Genomic DNA, 23,341 nt, shown 5'->3' on the forward strand with positions numbered 1-23,341 from the left:
AGACTGATCTTTAATTAAAAAGGCTATGCATACCTGCACCATCAGACTGCTGGTCTCCAGTCAACATGGTTAGAGGCTGCATCCCTTCCAAGACTCTTCTAAGCTTCCAGACTGGAGAACCCTATCCATGAGTTACCAATCCTAGAGAAAACTGTAAAACTAGCTTTTATGACATAGACTAGCCATGCTGGAGCTCCTCAATCTGCACCATTGAGGACTCACCCCCTGTATGATATATACCCTTTTTGACACCATGACAAGACATATCACTGTCAAAGCCTGTTTTTTGTTGTTGTTTTTATTTGCAAAAAGGTAGACTTAAAGATTTTAAAGCACTTTTAGCACTTACACTCTTTGGAGATAGTTGCTTATGGCTGGAATATTTTTGATCACGTCTTTTCTTGACAAACATGTCACAGCATTATATAATATCAAAAGTCAAATATAAGCCAACTAGCATATTAAATGTGTTATCATTACAGGCATACCCCACCTTTAAGTACACAATGTTTTTTTTTTTACTAAAGCTGGAAAGTGCAAAATCAGGCTCACTTCTGCATAGAAACCAATTAGCTTCTAACCCCAGTTTTTTCAATTAATCTTTGGTAATAAAACCTGGAAGCTCATTGGTTTCAATGCAGAAGTGAGCCTGATTTTGCACTTTCCAGCTTTAGTAAATAAACCCCATTGTGTACTTAAAAGTGGGGTATGCCTGTGTACATGTTGAGATATAACAAAGATGTCTGCTTTGTGCTTTTGACTGGATTATTGAAAATGAGTGCTGACCTAATTGCAAAGCACCTGCTAAGAAAAGCCTGCATTTAATATGACAGACAACTCTGGTACATTCAGTTTCTAAATGTTTACTGAAGTACAGAAAAAAGCATGCACAGAAGCGACATTGAAAGAACAAACCTAAGATGTACAAATAAAAAAAGGTGGCTGATGACAGCAAATCTAAGAATGCTTACCATTGTGGAGGCAGCATTATGTTCGGTATGTACAGTGCCTTGCAAATATATTCAAACCCTTGACTGTTTTTTTTTTATTTGCAGTGTTGAACAACAGCTGCTACTTATACTTGTAATCAGTAATATTTTAAATTCAAAGAAAATTAAAGCAAACTTATTTTTTGTATTCAGTGACTATCTTATGCTGAAAAAAGCATAACATTAAAAGCAATAAATATATATATATATTGCTTAAAACTGATACCTGTTACTGCTCCACCCCTCGTACTAGCCTTTAAGCCCACCCACCTCAACTAATTACTGTATTGAAAAAAACTTATTTTACTTAAATCTGCAGAGTGGAAGGGTAGTTTTTCAGTTGCCTGGGTGGCATAGACACTTCCTATAGGCTTTTCAGTGTTAGGGTCCTCTGAGGGCCTAAAAGACTGTAGCAGGGTGAGGATGTCACTGGATTACTGGTCTCCCCTCTTAATAAAAGGTGCTACAAGAGGTTCACTTGATAATGGACTGTCACCTGATAGAGGCCAAGTTGACAAGAGGGTTTCCCTTACACCTCATGTCCCATTTTATTGTGGCGACGATGACAGGGCATAACAAGGCACATACTGACATGGGTGCCTGTAGAAGATCCTGGCCAGAAGATGCCCTGGGTGGTGCAGAAGATGCAGCGAGTTCAAGATTGGGAACTGTGCAGAAGGCAGCACAGAAGCTGTCAGATGCCAATTCTAGAGGCAAAGTCAGACAGGCAGGCAGTAGCTACAACCAGCAGCAGAAGTGCAGAATCAGGAAGCAGAAGCAGAGTCTTGGCCAAGCCAAGTTATGTATCAGGTGAGCAGAAAAGGTACTGAATCAGTACACAGAAGACAAGGTCACAAGATGGGGTAAACAATGGAATATTAAGATCAAGTAGAGTCAGGATAAAGCTGGGTCAGGACACAGATGCGAGCACAGGGTCTAATCACAGGTCACAGAAGCAAATTACCTCTCAGCAATTATCTTCTATTCTGCCATGTTTTAAATAGGCCACTGGGCACCAAAGTCAGTTCCAATGCACACCTTGTTGGTGACCAATTCCATGCACATGCACAGGTCTTTAAGCACATACTCTGTTTCCTTGCATTAGATTGAGTTGTAAAGTGTATTTCAAAGTATGAATGTATAGGAGTGGGGTGGAAGGGAGGGATGGATGGATGGATGGATGGATGGATGGATGGATATGCTTTTCATTTACATCATAACCTCTTTGCATTCACTTTCTTTCTACATTCCTTTACTCAGCATCCTGGGGCTTCCTGATGGTTGTTTAACTGGGCTTTATAGCCCGTAGGTGGAGCAGCTTCCTCATCATGTGATCACTGTGATTGGCTCTCACAGTGGTTACATGATTGGGAATCTATCCTGCTGGCTCCTGATTAGAAGACATGATCAGAGCACTGCCAGAGACAGCAAAGTCAGTATGCTGGAAACGTGCAGTGTGCAAGCTCATAGCACACAACCTCAGACTGTCATGGACTAATACATTTGCCAGCTGAGTGTTAAGAACAACTTTTATTGCTGCTGCATACTGTATACGTGTTACTGCAATGGGTAAAGGTGAATGTTACCATCCCTACATTAATTTACCCGACCAACACAACCTATTTGTAAAGTAAAGAACCTGTGTTTTAACACAACTTCAGCATTTTTATTATTATTATTATGCAGGATTTATATAGGGCCAACAGTTTGTGCAAGGCTTTACAATGTAGGGAGACACTACACCAACAGTGAAATTCAAAACAAGAGGGTTAGAAGAGCCCTGCTCCTAGGAGTTTGGAATCTAAGAGGAAGGGTCTGGTGAAACAAAAGATAGGGACTGTGAGGGATGAACTGATTAGGGGAGGAGAAGATTTGGTTGTTAGCTGGAGGCAGGATAGGCCACCCTGAAGAGATGAGTTTTCAGGGATCGCCTAAAAGTGGACAGAGTGGAAGATAGCCAGACAGAATGTGGTAGTGAGTTCCAGAGGATGGGAGAGGCTCTGGAGAAGTCCTGGAGACTAGCATGGGAGGAGGAGACAAGGGAGCTAGAGAGCATAAGGTCTTGGTAGGAGCGAATAGGATGGTTTGGGTTATATTTGGAGATAAGATTAGTGATGTAGCTCAGGGCAGAATTGTGAATGGCTTTGTATGTTATTGTTAGTGTTTTGAATTTTATTTGTTGGACAATGGGAGGCCAGTGGAGGGATTGGCAGAGAGGAGTGGCGGACACTGAACGGTTGGTAAAGTGGCCGAGTCTGGCAGCGGCATTCATGATAGACTGAAGAGAGGATAGCTTGCGGAGAGGTAAGCCATTTCTGGGTAATCTGTGTTTGTTTTTACTTTTTTAAATGTAGGTGGGAAAAGGGATTTCTATAGATATTTTTAAAGTGTAAGTTCATCCTTTCACAGAAAAAGAAAAAGTGACCTAACACCCTACACTTTTCCCACCCCCGGTACCTGCAGCACTTACCTCCCTGGGTGATGAACTGTCACTGCCTATGCAGCACGTCAAACAGTTTGGGGATTTGAAAGAACCACTCTGATCCATCCTGAAAGCCCTAAGGAAAGGCAGGAAAAAGGAGTGGGGCTTTTGATGGAGAGAATTTATGGTGTTAGTTCACCTTTTCATTTTTTTGCAAAAATGTAAACTTACACTTTAAACTAATTTTGCCTCCCAAAGAGTGAAGTTGAGAATTTTGAATTAGCGGAAATTTTGCTGATAGAAAAGTTTGTAATTTCACAGTGAAATCAATTTTGAAATCAATTTTGCCAAAATTACAATGCTCATCCCTGGTCATAACCCTAAAAACTCCCATTTTGATGAACTCTGATAGCTAGTAAAAAGGATAATTTGGAGGCTTTCAATCCACAAAATACGTACCGTATATGTCTATGTGACTATATGAAATAATTTCCATTGTTTTTTTCTATTTTATGGGAGATCTGCTACACTTTCGATACATGCAGCCTGTAAAACTGTTTGCACTTGAACCTGTTTTTACTTGGTTAAAAACGTATTTTCTGTGGCAGAGGTATACCAGTCAAAGTTGGGCCACCTGACCTCATGGGCCCAAAAACATAGTTATCTCTCTGCATCCCTAATGCCACGTACACATGACTGGACTTTTTGACAGCAAAGGTCCGACGGAACGAGTCCGTCGGACAATTCGATCTTGTGTGGGCTCCATCGGACCTTTGCTTGCCAAAAATCTGGCGGACTTTAGAAATAGAACATGTTTTAAATTTTTCCACCGGAACTCCGCCGGACCGAGAAATCCGTTCGTGTGTATGCTAGTCCGATGGACAAAAACTGACGCGAGGGCAGCTATTGGCTACTGGCTATGAACTTCCTTATTCTAGTCCGGTCATACGTCATCACGTTCAAATCCGTCGGACTTTGGTGCGATTGTGTGTGGCCAAGTCTGTTCATTTGGAAAGTCCGTCAGTAACTCCATCAGAACTCTGTCAGAACTCCGCCGAAAGTCCGTCGGACCTAGTCCCTCGAAAAGTCAGGTCGTGTGTATGCGGCATTAGCCTATTTCCACACCCTGTGCTTGTCAGGAACATGTGCAAATTGACATGCTTTCCTGATGAGCACACAGAAATATGTTGCCCTTTAGCAGACACTCCATGGTGCTATTATATCCTAATAGAACCCTCATTTGCGAACCCAATTTCTTTTATCAGAATTGTATGCACAATTTCATGTGTGCCAAAACATATGGTGCGGTGTGTTCTGCTGTAGCTCAATTTTTCAATATTGTCAGGGACTTCTTTTGTCTGTATTCCATGAGTAGGGCAGCTTATTGAAACGAATAGCCATGACAAGCTGGAATGTGCTGAAAACGGCCAGAAATGCATGTGCCATCGCACCTGCATGGTGAAGACAACGCATTATAGTTGCATCTTAGCTTTGTGGTTATGATTTAGACACCATCAGTGAGATAGAATACATGTTTCAGAGAGCCAATGTGAAGTGTGAGAAATGTGTAAAAATAGAAATCCATGATGGGAACAAATGCTAATTAAGACGTGCTTAACTTACATATTTTCAATTTCCTCTTTTCACATTACCTTTGTCTGGAAAAAACTCTGTTAGCTACTCATTACTTTCATCAGCTTGTTCACACAGCTCCTTCTGTAAATACACATGGGGGATGAGTCTTCTCTTGAGAAACAGGCTGCTCCTGATCGCACTGTCCCCCTATTGAGTGCTGCTGAAAGACCTGACAAAGCTCTCTCTGTCTGTGTTTGTGGATACTTTGTATTTCCCTGCTCCCTCATTGTTTGCAGCTTTTGTGCAAAAACAATCCTGTAGCCCAGCAAAAAACGACACTAAACAAGAGGCATCTGCTTTGGCCCAACCAGCATGATGACTTTCCTGACATAAGAACGTAGACTAATAAGTTATCTATCAATGACTCATGCCAAAATGTCACTTGTTCATTTTGCAGGCAAATTAATATTGTGAATTCAAAATAATATTGTGATATAATGAACTATGTTTGAAAGAACACAAATAAAAATATTAAACATCATACAGTGGTTCTAATGACTACAAAGGCATTTATAATACATCTGTAAAGGGGAAATATTGTGCGGTCCTTATATTTAGATATATAATAATTTAAATATAGTGTGGAGGGACCTTATATTTAGATATTATAGCATTTTAGTGTTCAATACTTTCTTATTGTATTAAAAATGTTTTCCTTTTTCTATTTTGCATTTGACCCTTTCAACAAACCTCTACCCCCTCTATCTGTACATTTCAGATATCCATCATGGTCCAGCTGAGATCCTCTTCTCCTCTCTCAGAGCTTAGTCCTTCGCTGCCATGTTTTGGTGTGACGTCATGAAGAGGCTGCCAGCTGTTCCAGGCTCCAGTGCACCTCCCAATGATGCCCCGCTAGACCTGCCCCCTCTATCTTTACCCCAGGTATGCTTTAAAGTGGAACAAGTATTTCCTAATCAACAAAACCTATTTTTAATCCTTATGCAGTTAGCCTTAGTAAATTGATAGGAAGGTATATCATATCTACTTTTTTTTTAATTACATTTCTTCAGTTGTGTCCTGGTTTATAGCTTTGTTTGAATTGATGTCATGCATCCAATGAGCTTTTATTAGCATTTTTTTTTTTACTCCATCTGGAGGAGGGGAAATGTTTTTTTTTTCTCAGATAAGGACACCCTCCTACATAAATCATATGTTGTTAACCTCCCTGGCGGCATGATTGGTTCTGGTTTTAGGTGCTGAAAGCGGTACAATTCTTTTGCATGGAAATTTGGCGTTTTATATTGTAGTCCTGTAATTCTTAGGAATAACTCACTTAAATTTGTTCAAACCAGAGTCTAGCAGACATCCCGGGTATGATACAATTTATAATATAATAAATAATAATAAAAATTATTCAATAATGTAATCAAATCAAAAAACACTGAAATTTGATTAGATTTAGTGTTTGATGATGAATTTCCACACAAATCGCTATCGCTCAATTCTGCAAGTGATTATAATTTATTATCGCTGTTTTCTAGTTGGTCTAAAATCACTTTTGACATAAAGGGACAGTTTTTGGTTGCTATGGACAATCTCCAAATTCCAGGCAGAAAAAACTGTATTTATAATATAAAAGTGCATGCAGGGCACTGCACAGACCACTAGGGACAAAGGGGGTATGTAATTTTTTTATACAGTACTGCAATCTGTAAGATTACAGTACTGTGTGTGTTTTGTGTGCTTTTACTTTTTTGAATTTGGCGCCGATCTCTGCTCCCGTGCGCCGTAACGTCGCAGGGAACGGAGCTCGGTGGCACTCTGGCACTGTGTGAATCAAGCGGAGGATAGCTCGATCACACAGCGCGGAGGACATCGCTGGATCCAGGGGACAAGGTAAGTAACTTTTCCCTTTGTCCAGCGATGCGATCCCGACTCTGGCTCGAGGTTACCGCTCGTGGAACTAAAATCCCAACCTGAGCCAGACTCGGGATTACCGCCAGGGAGGTTATTTAAGATGATGGGGGGGGGGGGCTTCAAAGTGATTTCTCAACTAAATAAAGCATGGAGAATATTAAAAAAATAATTAAGTAGCATTTTCAGATCAGATACAGATTAGTTCCACTTTTACAATTGGTGAGATAAGACATTAAAAAAAATGCACTGGAGTTATTTGTCTATATGAGTATAAAAAGTTCACATTATTTACTATGGTGAGAGAACATTTACTTTATCAAGTGAAAATTCTGTAACTAGTTAACCTTAGATCCTTGAGTTGAAGTGCTTAAACCAGAGTCATGACTGCAGCTGCAGTCATGACCTTGGTACCAGGCTTCTGGATCGCTACCTTCCCGGGCTCTCCAGTCCCATTAGGGAGCCCAACACTAAAGCTGGAGGTTCTGCTTGTTTACCACAGAGATGGCCGAGAGCCGTAACTTCCCTGATTGCCTCTATGATCTAACAAACCGGAAGTGTCAAAATACTCATGGCTTGGTCTAATGTAAACAGGCCATTACCAGCCTGTGAAAGCATTTGATTTAATAATCAAGGTAGGGCATAGGAGAGCTATAGGGTCGAATTGTAGAGGACCTGTCATGGCCCATGATATTGCTCATCCCTTGCGATAGAAGTTGATAAAAAAAAAAAAATGAAAGAGACAGCGTATAAAGAAATGAAATCACATAAATAATTCAATTTAAAAAAAATGAAAGTGCCCCCAGCGCACACATATGTAAACAGTGATTGCACCACACATGTGAGGTACCATCGCGAACACCATAGTAAGAGCAATAATACTAGCACCTTACTGTGTAAACTAGTAACCTGCTATTTCATGGGAGAATGCAATTTTAAAGCGAGACTTGTTAGGTATCTAGTTACTCAGTGTAACATTATATTTTATATTTTACCAAACAATTGGGTATTATATTGTGTTTTATGAGTTAAAATTCATTAGTGTATTTTTTTTCAAAATATTTGCATTAGAAAAACCACCGCACACATATCGTGTAGCATCAAAAAATGCAATACCCAGCATTTTATTCTCCAGGGCCTCTGCTATATGTTTGTTATGGGGGTTCTAAGTAATTTTCTAGCAAAAAAAAAAAGCAGATTTTTACATTTATGTGAGAAGTGCCAAAATAGGCTTGAGAAGCAAGTGGTTATGCATACTTGTACATTATGGCACATTCACCTAACTGTTAGCCCTTGTACACACGGTCGGAGAATCCGTCGGAATGTGTCCTATCGGACCATTTTGTCGGATAATCCGACTGTGTGTGGTATGCATCGGACTGTTTCCATCGGAATATCCGTCGGACCAAATTTTCCAACTTGCTGGAAATATTTTCCGACAAACTGGTCCGATCGGACATACTCCGATCATATGTAGAGAATACCGATCAAAGTGCCACGCATGCTCAGATCAAATTCCTACATCAAAGCTATTGGCTACTAGCCTGAACGTACGCAGCAAAATTACGTCATCACGTTCGGAAAGATCGGATTTTCCGACAACTTTGTCCGACCGTGTGTATGCAACAGTTTCGGACACAATCCGTCAGATAAAATCCGTCGGACAAAATCTGACGGATTTGGTTGTTGAAATGTCCGACCGTGTGTACAAGGGCTTAGCCAGCCGCCCGCCTGACAGATCAGTGCTGTCCCTCATCACTTCATCCATCACTGTTCCATCTTCTTTGTCCATTAAGCCAGTAGAGATGATGTCATTCCTATACATGTGTACAGAAGTTACATCATCTCAGCATCCAGCGCCATAATTGGCTTCTTACAGAATACAACAATGGACCAGGATTATAAATTGCTCTGCACATGTGCTGTAGGCAGTGTGCACCATTAACAAATGCTAGAACAGTTTTCCAAGTATCCAGGGGCCCAGCACAGTCTGCTGCTTATTGCTCCCATCAATAGCACACTAATATTTCTCTGAAATATTATATTATACTATTGTGTATAAGCAGTGGATGTAATGATAAAAATAAGACTGGAATAATGTATAATGGCAATACAGAATCAATTGTGGAATTTAAAGTAGCTTTTACTACTATTAATCTGCATAATATAATGGACACAGAAATATGAAAGAATTCAGACTGTAATATTGGTATCTCGCAGGAAGCATGCTTTATCACAATGGAGCTCCAGGATGTAGGTTTCATAAATATTCTATTAACAGAAAACAAATAGAGCTAACTGTAGCAAGACATTTCCTTGAAAAGAGGCACTCTGTAACATAACTAAGACACATGTTTATAGACTGTGTACCAACATGTAAGAGAGAAGGTAATCATGATAAATGTTCAAACAAACAGCGGTGAAATAGATCATTAAACTGAATACTCATCCAAGGTTTACATAAATGTTGATTATTATTTATATCAGTTTTTTTTTTCTTTTTCATTTTTCCATTGATTTGCTTTTGGAACTAAGGCTTCTTTGCATCCTCCATATATGATAAGACCAGCTACATTGCATAGTTACATGGTTGGCAAGCTTGAATAAAGACACCAGTCCATCCAGTTCAACCTGTGGTGTGTGTGTATATGTCAATAGTAAATTGCATATCCCTTTATGTTACATTGCCTTGCCTTGGGGAAGGGGGGCTGCACCCCCCCACCCCAAAGCACCTTATCCCCATGTTGATGAGGACAAGGGCCTCTTCCCGACAACCCTGGCTGTTGGTTGTTGGGGTCTGCAGGCGGGGGGCTTATCAGAATTCGGGAGCCCCCTTTAATAAGGGGGCCCCCGGATACCGGCCCCCCACCCTATGTGAATGAGTATGGGGTACAATGTACCCCTACCCATTCACCTATGAAAAAAAGTAAAAAAATAAACACAACACACAAGGGTTAAAATAGTTTATTGCACAGCTCCGGGGGTCTTCTGGCTGTCTTCGGGGGTCTTCTCGCCGGACTCCTCCACTATCTTCTGCTAGCTCTTTTGCTAGCGGAGGAGCCAGGCTTTCTTCTTCGCCGCCGCCCTCTTCTTCTGACTTCGGGGGTCTTGTCCCCCTCTTCGGTTCTTCTTGCCGGGCCACCGCGCCTTCTTCTAGCTCTTTTACAGGCGGTGGCCCGGTCTTCTGTCGCCGTCTTCTGTTCTTCTCTTCTTCTCTTCAGATGTTGCCTCGTCGCTCCCTCCACTCCCAATGGCAGGCCCGCGGCGCGCGGCAACTTATATAGGGACATCACCTGATGATGTCCCTGCCCATTATGATGTCACAGTCCCAGAGGATGACCCCTTTTTAGAAAGTAGACATTCCAAGGTATTAAATAAGTAGCATGGTGAGTTTTTTTAAGTTGTAATTTTTTCCTACAATTCTTTGCAAAATGAAGATTTTTTTTTTTATTTTTTTTTTTACAAATATTATCAGGTTATTTCTCAAACACAGCATATGCATATAACAAATTACACCCCAAAATAAATTTTGCTACTCTTCCCGAGTATACCACATGTGTGAGACTTTTACACAGCATGGCCACATACAGAGTACCAACATTGAATTAGTACCTTCAGGCGTTCTACGAGCAAAAATGACTTCATTTCACAGCCACCTATTACACTTTTGAAGGCCCCAGAGTACCAGGACAATGGAATTGCCCATAAAATGCACCCATTTTGGAAAGCAAACACCCCAACGTATAATCTGGCATAATGAGTCTTTTGAACAGTTCATTTTTTTCCAGAAGTTTTTGAAAAATGTGGAAGAAAATGAAAACGCATTTTTTTTTACACAAAGTTGTCAATTTATAAGATATTTCTAACACATAGCATGTATATAGCAAAAATTACACCCCAAAATACATTCTGCTACTCCTCCCGAGTATGGCGATACCACATGTGTAGGACTTTTACACAGCCTGGTCACATAGAGAGGTCGAACATTGAAGTAGTACCTTCAGTCGTTCTAGGAGCATAAATGACACGTCTCATTTCATTCCTACCTATAACAGTTTTGAAGGTCCTGGAGCACCAGGACAATGGAATTACCCACAAAATGACCCCATTTTGAAAAGCAAACACCCCAACGTATATTCTATGAGGCATGGGCTGCAAATAGGTACTTGGCTACTCTGATGGGCTGCAGATAGGTACTCTGGTACTCGGATGGCCTGGTGACAAGTACTCGGGTACTCTGATGGCCTGGTGACAGGTACTCGGGTACTCTGATGGCCTGGTGACAGGTTCTCTGATGGCCTGGTGACTGGTATTTGGGTACTCTGAAGGGCAGTGATAGGTACTCAGGTACTCATATGGACTGTGACAGGTATTCAGGTACTCAGATGAACAGTGACAGGTATTCAGGTACTCAGATGAACTGTGACAGGTACTCGGGTACTCAGATAGACTGGGACAGGTACTCGGGTACTCTGATGGGCTGTGACAGGTGCTCGGGTACTCGGATGGGCTGTGGCAGGTACTCGGGTACTTTGATGGGCTGTGACAGGTTCTCGGGTACTCTGATGGACTGTGACAGGTTCTCGGGTACTCTGATGGGCTGTGACAAGTACTCGGGTACTCTGATGGGCTGTGACAGGTACTCGGGTACTTTGATGGACTGTGACAGGTACTTGGGTACTCTGATGGGCTGTGACAGGTACTCGGGTACTCTGATGGACTGTGACAGGTACTCTGATGGACTGTGAGTGACAGGTACTACGATGGGTGGTGACAGGTCCTCTTTATTGGGGGGGGGGGGGGGGAATGAGTGTGATTGGTGTGTACACTGTAAGCGGTAACGAGATGTTACCGCAATCTCCCCCTCACACACGATCGGTGTGTGAGGAGGAGAACCCGGTTTGTATGGCTGTTATCGTATCGCACAGACATTGCATGTGATCTGAACAGCAATGCAGTGTGAATCACAAAAATGAGGAGTGTACAGTACATGGGTAGTACATGCATTATGGTGTCAGGATAGTGGACAGTGTCAGATTCTTTTTTTATTTTACAATTTCATTTTTTTTTTTTTAAAGGTTTTTTGGGACCAGTGGATTTTTTTATTTTTATAAATTTTTACAATTTCATTTTTTTTATTTTTTTTTTACAATTTATTTTTGTACTATTCTAACAATGATGGGAGGGTGGGGTTTTATTTTTTAAATATATTTTTACACAGTGCTTTTGGGAAAGGGGGTGGTTGGTGTCAGTGGTCGGTGTCAGTGGGGCAGTGGTCAGTGTCAGTGGGGTAGTGGTCGGTGTCAGTGGATGATGTCAGTTTCAGTGGGGTAGTGGTCGGTGTCAGTGGACGATGTCAGTGGGGTAGTGGTCGGTGTCAGTGGACGATGTCAGTGCCAGTGGGGTAGTGGTCAGTGTCAGTGGACAATGTCAATTTCAGTGGGGTAGTGGTCGGTGTCAGTGGACACTGGACAATGTCAGTTTCAGTGAGGTAGTGGTCGGTGTCAGTGGACAATGTCAGTTTCAGTGGGGTAGTGGTCGGTGTCAGTGGAGGATGTCAGTTCCAGTGAGGTAGTGGTCGGTGTCAGTGGACAATGTCAATGTCAGTGGGATATTGGCCGGTGTCAGTGGACGATGTGAGTGTCAGTGGGGTAGTGGTCGGTGTCAGTGGACGATGTCAGTGGGGTAGTGGTCAGTGTCAGTGGATGATGTCAGTGGGGTAGTGGTCGGTGTCAGTGGACGATTTCATTGTCAGTGGGGTAGTGGTCAGTGTCCGTGGACGATGTCAGTGTCAGTGGGGTAGTGGTCAGTGTCAGTGGATGATGTGAGTGACAGGTACTAGGATGGGTGGTGACAGGTCCTCTTTATTGGGGGGGGGGGGGGGGGAATGAGTGTGATTGGTGTGTACACTGTAAGCGGTAACGAGATGTTACCGCAATCTCCCCCTCACACACGATCGGTGTGTGAGGAGGAGAACCCGGTTTGTATGGCTGTTATCGTATCGCACAGACATTGCATGTGATCTGAACAGCAATGCAGTGTGAATCACAAAAATGAGGAGTGTACAGTACATGGGTAGTACATGCATTATGGTGTCAGGATAGTGGACAGTGTCAGATTATTCTTTTATTTTACAATTTCATTTTTTTTTTTTTTTAAGGTTTTTTGGGACCAGTGGATTTTTTTATTTTTAGAAATTTTTACAATTTCATTTTTTTTATTTTTTTTTTACAATTTATTTTTGTACTATTCTAACAATGATGGGAGGGTGGGGTTTTATTTTTTAAATATATTTTTACACAGTGCTTTTGGGAAAGGGGGTGGTTGGTGTCAGTGGTCGGTGTCAGTGGGGCAGTGGTCAGTGTCAGTGGGGTAGTGGTCGGTGTCAGTGGATGATGTCAGTGGGGTAGTGGTCGGTGTCAGTGGACGATGTCAGTGCCAGTGGGGTAGTGATCAGTGTCAGTGGACAATGTCAATTTCAGTGGGGTAGTGGTCGGTGTCAGTGGACACTGGACAATGTCAGTTTCAGTGAGGTAGTGGTCGGTGTCAGTGGACAATGTCAGTTTCAGTGGGGTAGTGGTCGGTGTCAGTGGACGATGTCAGTTCCAGTGAGGTAGTGGTCGGTGTCAGTGGACAATGTCAATGTCAGTGGGGTAGTGGTCGGTGTCAGTGGATGATGTCAGTGGGGTAGTGGTCGGTGTCAGTGGACGATGTCATTGTCAGTGGGGTAGTGGTCAGTGTCAGTGGACGATGTCAGTGTCAGTGGGGTAGTGGTCAGTGTCAGTGGATGATGTCAGTGGATGATGTCAGTGTCAGTGGGGTAGTGGCCGGTGTCAGTGGACAATGTCAGTGGGGTAGTGGTCGGTATCAGTGGACGATGTCAGTGTCAGTGGGGTAGTGGTCGGTGTCAGTGGTCTTGGGGCTCTGGACTGTGTCGGTATGGGGGGGGCGGTTGTGGTGTCAGTTGTTTTTTTTTTTTATATCTTTTTTTTCCATTTTTTTATCAGCCCTGTTGGGGGTTTTGGTGACATGTCCGGGGTCTAAACAGAGACCTCTAACATCTCCCATTTGAGACAGAGAAAGGGACAGAGGATACAGATTCCTCAGTCCCTTTCTCTGCATTGAAATTGAATGGAGAGGAGACAGCGGCTCCTGTCCATTCATAAATGGAAGCAGAGTAACACACAGGTTACTCCGCTCAGTTTTCACAGGTCACAGAGCGATTGGTAATGAACGCTCTGTGTCCCATTCAAAAAAGAAAGAGGCTGGTAATTGACATGCCGGCCCCTTTCTCCGCTCTCCATCCTGACAGATCCCCCCCCCCCACGCAGCCCGCGGCAGCGGGGGACAAGGGGGCGGAGGAGGAAGACACAGCGTGGGGGTGTGGACACACAGAGAGGGACAAGGGGGGTGGAGGAGGACACGGGGATGGAGGAAGAATCTGAGGACAGTCTGGGATGATCGGTGCGACGTAGACAGCTGGGAACACGGACTCCCCCCTGCATGGCTTTTCAGGTGAAAGCCACGGGAGGGAGAGAAACAGATGATGAAAAGCCAGGCATGGGGTGGATCGGTGCTCACAGCTGTCTCATAGCACCGATCATATCCCACTGTCACTGGACATTGATGTGGGTGACAGGGGGACTTGAGCGCGCTCTGCTTTTACCAGAATGCGCTCTGCCTCTCCTGCGCGTTCCTACCCAGGGGAGTGTAGAGGTGGGCGGGGAGTCTACTGACATCATGTCTCTGCCCATTTGAAAGGTCAGGATACATGCAGGAGGCATGTATATCCTTATTGTTCAGCACTATGGCAGTACTTTATAATTGATGGGAGTGGGTTTACATACACTTTAATCCCTGTGTATTGGAAAAAAACTCTATTTAGGACTGGATTAAATAGACTGATTTTGTTATGAAAGCAGGCTGAAGTCTGCTGTCACTGTGTGCTGATGTCACAGAGCTGGTCCAGGCTCAGACAAGATCCCAACACTGGAGTTGGGATCAGCCCACATGTCTGGACCGACAGCTGGCTCAGCCTATCAGCGAGCGGCTGAAAAGCTGAGCTGGCCGCTCTCTCTCCCTCCGCAGCTCAGCATTCCAGTGAGCAAGGAGGGGGCAGAGCACAGAGAGGTGACCAATAGTCACCAGCTCTCTGCTCAGGGAGCTGTGAGAACTGAGCGATCTGCGGTGTAAGATCGCTTGGTTCTCAGTGTTAGAGCTGATAGGGGACAGATGCTGCATTCACCTAGGTAAGTATAAATCTGGAAAAAACCCAAACCCCTTACTTCTCTTTTTAACAGTGACACCGATATCTTATTCCATTTTTTCACCTGTACTAGAAATGGGAATGTCATGTGAAATTATTATTATTATTATACAGGATTTATATAGCGCTGACAGTTTATGCAGCGCTTTATAGCATTAGGGCAGACAGTACAATTACAATACAATTCGGTACGGGGGGATCAAAGAGCCCTACTCATTAGAGCTTACAATCTAGCAGGGAGGGTCAAGTTATACAAAAGCTGTGGGGGATGAGCTAATGGAGAAAATAGTGCAGTTGTTAGATGGAGGCAGGATAGGCTTATCTGAAGAGGAAAGTTTTCAGGGATCGTCTAAAAGTGGCTAAATGTGGAGACAGTCTGACAGATTGGGGTAGCGAATTCCTGAGGATGGGTGAGGTTCAGGAGAGGTCCTGGAGGCGGATATGGGAGGAGGTGATGCGGGAGCTAGAGAGCAGGAGGTCTTGGGAGGAACGAAGAGGGTGATTAGGTTGGTATTTTGAGACTAGGCTAGTGATGTAGCTGGGGGCAGAGTTGTGGATGGTTTTGTAACTTATTGTTAGTATTTTGAATTTCATTCCTTGGGCAAGTGGCAGCCAATGGAGGGATTGGCAGAGAGGGGTAGCAGACACTGAACGGTTTGTAAGGTGGATGAGTCTGGCAGCAGCATTCATGATGGACTGAAAAGGGGGATAGTCTATTTAAAGGTAAGCCAATGAGGAGGGAGTTGCACTAGTCAAGGTGAGAGATAACCAGGGAGTGAATCAGGAGCTTTGTGGTTTCATTGGTTAGAAAGGGACGTAGTTTAGAGATGTTGCGGAGGTTGAGGCGGCAAGCTTTGGAAAGTGATTGGATGTGGGGCCGAAAGGAGAGTTCAGAGTCCAGGATAACACCTAGCACACTGAGGATGGGAGGATGGGTGGATGGTTGTGCCATTGCTCAGATAAGTCAGGGAAAGAGGCACATGGGGGAGGAAATATTTTAAGTTTGGTTTTGGACAAGTTGAGTTTGAGGAAGTGGTGTGACATCCATATAGATATGTCTGTTAGTAAGTTAGTGATGCGTGAGGAGACTGATGGATTGAGTTCAGGGGTGGAGAGATAGATTTGTGTGTCGTCAGAGTAGAAATATTTAAAGCCATAAGAGGCTGACCCAGGGAAGAGGTGTAGATTGAAAATAAGAGGTCCAAGAACAGAACCTTGGGGCACCCCAATGGAGAAGGGAAGAGGAGTGGAGGAAGTAGAATTGTAAGTGACACTGAAGGTGCATTGGGATAGGTAGGATGAGAGCCAATGAAGAGCACAGTCACAGAGACCAAGGGAGTAAAGTTTTTTGAGGAGGAGGGGATGGTCAACCGTGTCAAAGGCAGCTGAAAGGTCCAGAAGTAGGAGTACAGAATAGTGTCCATTGGTTTTTGCAGTTAGTAGGTAATTTGTGAGTTTTAAAAGAGCAGTTTCTGTAAAGTGTTAAAGGCGAAATCCAGATTGAAGGAAATCAAGAAGGTTATTCTTAATGAGGTGGTCACTCAGTTGGTTGTAAACCAGGTGTTCAAGAAGTTTAGAGGAAAAAGGGAGCAAGGAGATAGGTTGAGCGTAGGTTGTTAAGATTGGTAGGAAAATCACGATATGCTTGCTATAAACAGACACTCTTCCTTTGTTTCATCTAGTATTCATAAATTCAATCATGTTGTGCTATGCAATAGTGATTCAACAGCTTTTCATTATTTAACAAGCGGTAAATAATAACATGTATTTCTTGCTTACCTCCTGTCCAGTTACTAGCAGAATGCTGTTCTCTTTGCTGTGCTGCATTTGTCGGTAGATGTGGTCAAACACCAGAAGCTCACTCCAGCAATTCTGCAGTAAAATCATCTGGTCACTCACCTAAGAAAAAGGGACATATATAAATTGTGTAATATAACATAATTTAATTTATATATATATGTGTGTATGTATGTATATATATATATATATATATATATATATATATATATATATATATATATATATATATATATATATATATATATATACAGTAGTGCTTACAACATTCACCTTTTATTCATATGGTTTAAACCTCTTTTTTTTATTTTTTTAAGTAAAGGAAACTGTTTCTAGAACTGCTTAGAAAGTATTATCTAGATCTATCATCTAAATCTATTCTGTACACAGAATGACAGTGATTTTACTGCAATAGTAATAGCATTGAAAACATGTCAAAGTGGAACTAAACTCTCTAATATACTCACTGCCACCTTCCAGTGATGTGGCATTTATGTCCCTCAACAGCCATCTTTTCATCGGGGGCTGGGTTTTTGGCCTCTTGATTGGCCGACGAGGGATGACGCAATCCCATGTGCATGTGCGTAGGAGTCAGTCATTCTGATACAGCCTGAGTGTTCTGGCAATGCATGCTGAGCTGCACATGCACAACTCAATGTATGTTCTACTAAATGTACAGTACATTTAGTAGAAAACTGTGAGCAGGCAGGTAAGTGTGTATTATTGAAGAAGAGTCATTGCATGTCTCTTTTGCAAGGGGTGCTATGTTATTGCTACTGTCAAGCTGTAGGATATATGTATTTTTTTTTATTTTGTCACATTTTTGACACTAGTCTGAAGAGTGTCAGATACTATTAACATTTGTTAATACTCACTAAACATGCAGATTTTCAGAAACAATTTATGTGGATGTAAATCTCTAAAATTAAGAAATGAACAGAACATATCTCTCTATAGTGTAAACTAGCCTCAATCCAACGTTTTCTGCATTAGTCACTTCTGACAGGTTATCCTAAAACCACAAAATCTTGGCAGATGGCCCAGCACCCTCCACACACATAAGGTGATTGACAGGTTGTGTTCTTTCCCTCCACTCAGCTCCTTGCTCCATGCTATGCAGTGTGTAATGTCAGATCCCCACCTCCTGCCTGCTGGATATGAGAAATAGCCATTGATGTGTGTGTTTTAGAAGACTACATGGAGGAGATGGCAACAGATAAACAGGTACAACTTATGTAGGAGGATTTGTTTAATCTCTGTATCACCTGAGGCCAGTCACTTTAGTTGCTACACTATATTACCAAAAGTATCGGGACACCTGTCTTTACATGCACATACAGTAAGATTTAATGGCAACCCAGTCTTAGTCCATAGGGTTCAATATTGTCCCACCCTTTGCAGCTATAACATCTTCAACTCTTCTCGGAAGGCTCTCCCATCCCTAGTGTCAATACATTGCATCACTAATTCAAAATAGTATGTGATAAGGACTTCTGACCGACTGCATATTTGTTCTTGGTGAGTCAGGTTAACAGCAATTGTATTTTCATTATTATGTAATTTAATAAACACCAAATGCAGAAAGCTAATGACTGAATTCTCAGTATCGACTGTGGCTCTCTTTGTCATAATAAACCATCTCTACAACCCAGCTATTTAACTAAGTTTCCTTACAGCTGTATCTGTTTCTTTACATTTTCTAAGTTGTTAACCTTGTGAATCAAGAACAGAAATAACAAACAAAATTACAATTTGACTGCACATAAAAGGGGAACAATAAACATTGTCTCTGTGAGTAGAATCCGTCCTTTGCCACAAAGCAGTGGCGGAATTACCAGGGTCACAACAGTCGCAGTTGTGATGGGGCCCTGGCATTCCGTCACTGTGGGGTGGCATCAGTGGGATTGCTATTCACAGGGCTCTGAGCGGAGAGAGTGTCTCTCATGTTACAGCAGCACAGAGACACCGGAATTGACATTTTATTTCCCCCTCGTTCATCCTCTCTTGCACGAGATGACACAGGACACACAGCTGATCTGCACCCCATCCCCCCCCTCCCCTCTCCTGTGTGCTCCGCAGGCAGTCAAGTGTGAAGCTAAGGATCTCACATTTCCCGTGGAGCACACAGGAGAGAAGAGGGGGGAGAAGGGGGAAGGGGTGTCCCGTGTCATCCCGTGCAATAAAGGACGGACAATGGGGAAATAAAACGTCAATGCCGGTGTCTCAGTGCTGCTGTTACAGAGAGACACACTCTCCTCTGGGAAGACAGAGAACTCCGATGGGCACTGATAGGGGACACTGATAGAAGGCACCGATAAGGGGCACCGCTGATAGGGTACGCTGATAGGGGACACTGATAGGGGACACTGATAGGGGACACTGATAGGGGGCACTGATAGGGGGCACTGATAGGGGACACTGGTAGAAGGCACTGATAGGGAATGCTGATAGGGGGCACTGATAGCGGCACTGAGAAGGCACTAGGGGGCACTGATAGGGGACAATAATAGGGGGCATTGATAGGGACCACTGATAGGGGCACTGAGAAGGCACTAGGGGGCACTGATAGGGGGCACTGATAGGAGGCACTAGTGGGTACTAGACATGTGCATTCATTTTCATCTGAATGCATTTTCGTCCAAATTTCAGGTATTTTTGTTATCGTTTTAACAAACGATAACGAAAGTGCAGAATCCGAAAAACGAAAGATCCAACATAAACAAATGCTTTATTTTCATTTTCATTGTGACAACAGTTCGATATAGATAGGAAATTCGACATGACACTGACAATAACAATCTGTGTCTATATAATCTGTGGTCGAATGTGCCTAACCTTAACTCTATTAGTCCAGGATGATTCTACATAGAGAGAAAAGATTCGACATAGAGAGGAAAGATTTGAGACAGAGAGAAAAGATTGCTGCTGGAATTGGGTGGAAGTAAAATAAAAACAATGATGATGATGAATGTTATTGGCTGATTGTAACCAAAGAGGAGGCGCAGTAAAATAGCTAGAACTAAGTACACATGTACAGCCAACTTACTTTCACTTACGATTGCTAGCAGAGAGAGACATAGACACTGAATCATTTAAGAAGACAGTCAATCTTATCTGGTTTGTCAGCGAACCTGAATTATTTACCAATTAGGCATAATCACAGCAGCAGAACAATAGTGAAGCAAGCTACAGTTCAACTTAACTTTTTCATAATAATCTGCTGCTATTGTGTTAGTATTGTGAACCTTATAGTGATACTAGTGTTGCAAGTGTTGTGATAGCCTCAGAGGCTGCCTGTGTTGTGGGGGGGGGGGGGATTTATTATTATAGATTCTATATTATAGATTGAGATTCTATATAGATTCTATATTCTATATCTTGTTACCTGTCTGATCAGTGATCACTACCACCAGTCCATTTTCTGTTTGAACTATATACATTCAACATGAGCGACAAAGATTGGACAAAGCAGCGAAAAACAAACAATTGTTGAATCTTTGGCTTATGGTGTGTGTCGAAAGTTCTAAGAAGATTCGACGGAGCAGCTAAACTATACGAAGTCATACAGTTTAGCTGCTTAGTCGAATCTTCTTTGAACTTTCGAAAGACACCATAAGCCTTCAATGACAGATTCGACCTTAATTAATTTGGATTTTCGGACGAATGCAATTTTTAATGAAAAACTAAAAATAAATTAAAACTAATTTCGAGAGTAACTAAATAAATGTATTTTTCGGACGAAAACGAAATTCCGAAACAAAATATTTCAGTGTGCACATGTCTAGTGGGCACTGATAGGGGGCACTGATGAGCATTTGATAGGGGGCACTGATAGGATTTACTGATGAGCACTGATAGGAGACACTGATAGGAGGCATAGATGGGCACTTATAGGTGGCACTGATGGGCATTGAGGAACACTGATAGGCAGAACTCAGGCAGTATTGATGTGTACTGATGAGCAGCATTGCAGAGTACTGATAGGTGGCACGGATGGATGAAGTTAAGCAGCATTAATAAGCAATGATAGGTGGTGCTGATAGGTAGATTTGATGGGCACTAATAGGCAGCATTAATGAGCACTGATAGGTAACACTTGTAGGCGACATTGATGGGCACTGATAGGCAGCATTGATGGGCACTGATGATTGGGGCACTGATTATCAGTGTAAACAATTTGCTGACATTCTTGACAGTTAAAGGGCTGTGGATAACCGGCAAGTCTGTTTACATGTGATCAGCGGACATCACATAGTAAAGGCCCACTGTGATTGCGCTGGATGCACGTCCCAGGGGGGCACGCGGGAAGCACGGTTTTGGGAGGATGTCCATGGACACCCTCCCTCCCAAAATTGGAAGCCTGGGGCTCGGATGGAAGGGGGGGGGCATCATGGTTTCTTGCACCGATGGCCCTGAAGGTTCTAGTTATGCCTCTGCCACAAGGTTTTCAATAAACTTATACTTAAAGGGGTTGTTAACCCACTGTACTAAAAGAGTGTTATTCCCTCTGTATCATAATAACATTTGTCCCTGTTCTGTGTAATGTAAAAAAAAGGCCGATCTGTACCTGTATAAGCAGCATTCCGAGCGCTCAGCTGACATATCAGCTCCCTTATTTCTCCAGCTCAGAGCTGAAGTGGGCGGGGCTGAGGCCGTCCTGCTGACGTCAGCCAGTGGAGGAGGAGGAGAGAGGAGAAAAAGAGCTGACAATCAGCTGAGCGGTAGGAGCCGTTTACACAGGTATAGATCAGCTGAGTTTTACATTACACAGGGACAGATGTTCTAATGCCCCAGATCAGATATGAGAGGAGCAGGAGCAGGGGGGGGCAAGCACACAGCTATGAGCAGGGAGGGGAGAGGGAGGAGGACAGAGGACACAGACAAGCTGTGGCTGATGGAATCACGCAAATAGACAACAATGTTAGGGGCTCAGCAGCCATGATTCTCTCTCTCTGTCTCTCTCTGTCTCTCTCTCTCTGTCTCTCTCTGTCTCTCTCTCTGTCTGTGTTTCTCTCTCTCTGTCTCTGTCTCTCTCTCTCTGTCTGTCTCTCTCTCTGTCTCTCTTTGTATCTCGCTCTCTGTCTCTCTCTCTGTCTCTCTGTCTCTCTCTCTCTCTCTCTGTCTGTCTCTGTCTCTCTTTGTCTCTCGCTCTCTGTCTGTGTTTCTCTCTCTCTCTGTCTCTGTCTCTGTCTCCCTCTGTCTCTCTCTGTCTCTGTATCTCTCTGTCTCTCTCTGTCTCTGTCTCTCTCTGTATCTCTCTCTGTCTCTGCCTTATTCTCTCTGTCTCTCTCACTGTTTCTCTCTGTCTCTCTCACTGTCTCTGTCTCCCTCTCTGTCTCTGTCTCACTCTCTGTCTCTCTGTCTCTCTCTCTGTCACTGTATTTCTCTCTCTGTGTATATCTCTCTCTCTCTCTCTCTCTGTCTCTCCCTATCTGTCTCTCTCTATCTGTCCCTCTCTATCTCTCTCTGTCTCTCCCTCTCTCCCTCTACCTCTCTCTCTCTCATTTTGTTCCTTTTTTTACCAGTATACACTTTATCCCAGTCTGTGCTGTGTAGTGAAATAAAAAAATAAAAATTAAAAGCTGAAGTTATCACTTTTACTAACATAGTAGGAGTAGATCCCATTTTTATGCATTCTAAAAATAATGCCAGGCCAAAATCATGTTAACATAAAAAAACGAAAAAAAATAAAACAAGTGTTATAGATAGATGTCTTACGAGCTACCAATGAGTGTCCAAGAGTGTCCAAAGAATGTTTTAAACGTAAGAGAACCAATCCACAGCCACTAAGCATATTCACACACCCATAATATGTATATAAAATATAAAAAAATAAACAAATTCAGAGCTATGTGATATATCAGTCACTCAGGCAAAAAAATATATATATAAATTGCGGTGGGCAATGCACGAGTGAATGTTGGAGCAACTTGAATTCCCAAACAAAGAACATAAATGGTGAAAAAAATATATAAATTAAACATGTTAATATTAAGATGCTAGGAATACAGAAGTTTGCTAGTGATAGTAGATAATAAAAACTTTTAAAATCTTCTACCCTATGGTCTAGTGGGGGGAAAAATATTTGAAATTTGCAAACTTTCAAACTATGGACTGACATAGGATTAAAATCAGTTGTTTTGAGAAAAGCATTTTAAAAACGCTTTCTACAGCATCCTCAAAAACATCAAACCCTGTTTAACATGACCAAATTGAATTTCCTAATATAAATATGATAGGGGGAAAGATATTTTTAAAGAGCATCAGGGTAATTTACTATTTGTATTGTTAATAGCTTAATGATGATAGATCAATGGCTACCCCACCACATCCTGCAACATCCTTTTGGCCAAAGATGCTGCTCATAAGAAGGGGCAT

The 23,341-nt window shown here is 42.6% G+C and overlaps 1 protein-coding gene across 1 annotated transcript in view; it reads right to left on the reverse strand.

The window, feature by feature from the left end:
- LOC143978273 (steroidogenic factor 1-like) overlaps positions 1-23,341 on the reverse strand; it is a 311,323-nt gene that overhangs the window by 113,859 nt on the left and 174,123 nt on the right. The window contains exon 5 of the mRNA XM_077478843.1: positions 16,946-17,065. Coding sequence (XP_077334969.1) covers positions 16,946-17,065 — 120 coding nt within the window. The remainder of the gene's footprint in view (positions 1-16,945; positions 17,066-23,341) is intronic.

The sequence above is a fragment of the Lithobates pipiens genome, unplaced genomic scaffold, assembly GCF_037356315.1.
Source record: "Lithobates pipiens isolate NorthernLeopardFrog02 unplaced genomic scaffold, aLitPip1_a1.2 Scaffold_1, whole genome shotgun sequence".
NCBI classification, from domain to species: Eukaryota; Metazoa; Chordata; class Amphibia; order Anura; family Ranidae; genus Lithobates; species Lithobates pipiens.